General features: G+C 67.8%; 1 protein-coding gene across 1 annotated transcript; it reads left to right on the top strand.

Annotated features, from left to right (window-relative positions):
• Positions 1–88: 88 nt before the first annotated feature.
• Positions 89–1,125, top strand: LOC117438321 (glutamate synthase [NADPH] small chain-like; the record flags this gene model as incomplete). Its single annotated transcript, XM_034073868.1, has 1 exon — positions 89–1,125. A coding segment is annotated over one exon (1,037 nt), but the record flags the coding sequence as incomplete, so codon positions are not given.

Genomic DNA, 1,125 nt, shown 5'->3' with positions numbered 1-1,125 from the left:
TACCGTGCCTGGGCCGAAGGCTGGGTCAAGCCGCTGCCCAGCAGCCGCAGACCGGCAGAAGGTCGCCGTGGTCGGCGCAGCCCCGCAGGCCTGGCCGCATCGCAGCAACTGGCCCGCGCCGGCCACGATGTCACGCTGTTTCGAGAAGAACGACCGCGTGGCGGCCTGCTGCGCTACGTATTTCCCGACTTCAAGATGGAGAAGTCGCACATCGAACCCGCCGCGTCGAGCAGCTCGTGGCCGAAGGCGTCAAGATCCGTACCGGCGTGCTGGTGGCGGGCAGGACGGCCTGGGCGAAGACTCCAGTTCACCAACTGGCCAAGGAAACCGTCCAGCCCCGAGCAGCTCATGGCCGAGTTCGACGCCGTGCTGCTGACCGGCGGTGCCGAGCAGTCGCGCGACCTGCCGTGCCGGGCCGTGAACTCAAGGGCATCCATTTCGCCATGGAGTTCCTGCCGCAGCAAAACAAGGTCAACGCGGCGACAGCTCCAGGGCCAGCTGCGGGCCGATGGCAAGCACGTCATCGTCATCGGTGGCGGCGACACCGGCTCAGACTGCGTGGGCACCAGCAACCGCCACGGCGCCGTCAGCGTGACCCAGTTCGAGCTGATGCCCATGCCGCCCGAGCAGGAGAACAAGCCCCTGGTCTGGCCCTACTGGCCGATCAAGCTGCGCACCAGCTCCAGCCACGAGGAAGGCTGCGAGCGCGAGTTCGCCATCGCCACCAAGGAGTTCATCGGCGAGAAGGGCCAGGTCACGGCCGTCAAGACCGTGCGCATCGAGATGAAGGACGGCAAGATGGTCGAGGTGCCCGGCAGCGAGCAGTGTCCTCAAGGCCGACCTGGTGCTTGCTGGCCATGGGCTTCGTCACCCCCGTGCAGGCCGTGCTCGACGCCTTTGGCGTGGACCAGGACGCACGCGGCAATGCCAAGCACCACCGACTTCACGGGCGGCTACGCCACCAGCGTGCCCAAGCTGTTCGCCGCCGGCGACGTGCGCCGCGGCCAGTCCTGGTGGTCTGGGCCATCCGCGAAGGCCGCCAGGCCGCTCGCTCCATCGACGAGTTCCTCTGGGCACGACCGACCTGCTCGTGAGATGCCAACCCCGGAAGGGGCTTGGCCATAG

The sequence above is a fragment of the Melopsittacus undulatus genome, unplaced genomic scaffold (assembly GCF_012275295.1).
Source record: "Melopsittacus undulatus isolate bMelUnd1 unplaced genomic scaffold, bMelUnd1.mat.Z mat_scaffold_1084_arrow_ctg1, whole genome shotgun sequence".
NCBI classification, from domain to species: Eukaryota; Metazoa; Chordata; class Aves; order Psittaciformes; family Psittaculidae; genus Melopsittacus; species Melopsittacus undulatus.
This window is presented reverse-complemented; position numbering and strand designations above follow the sequence as displayed.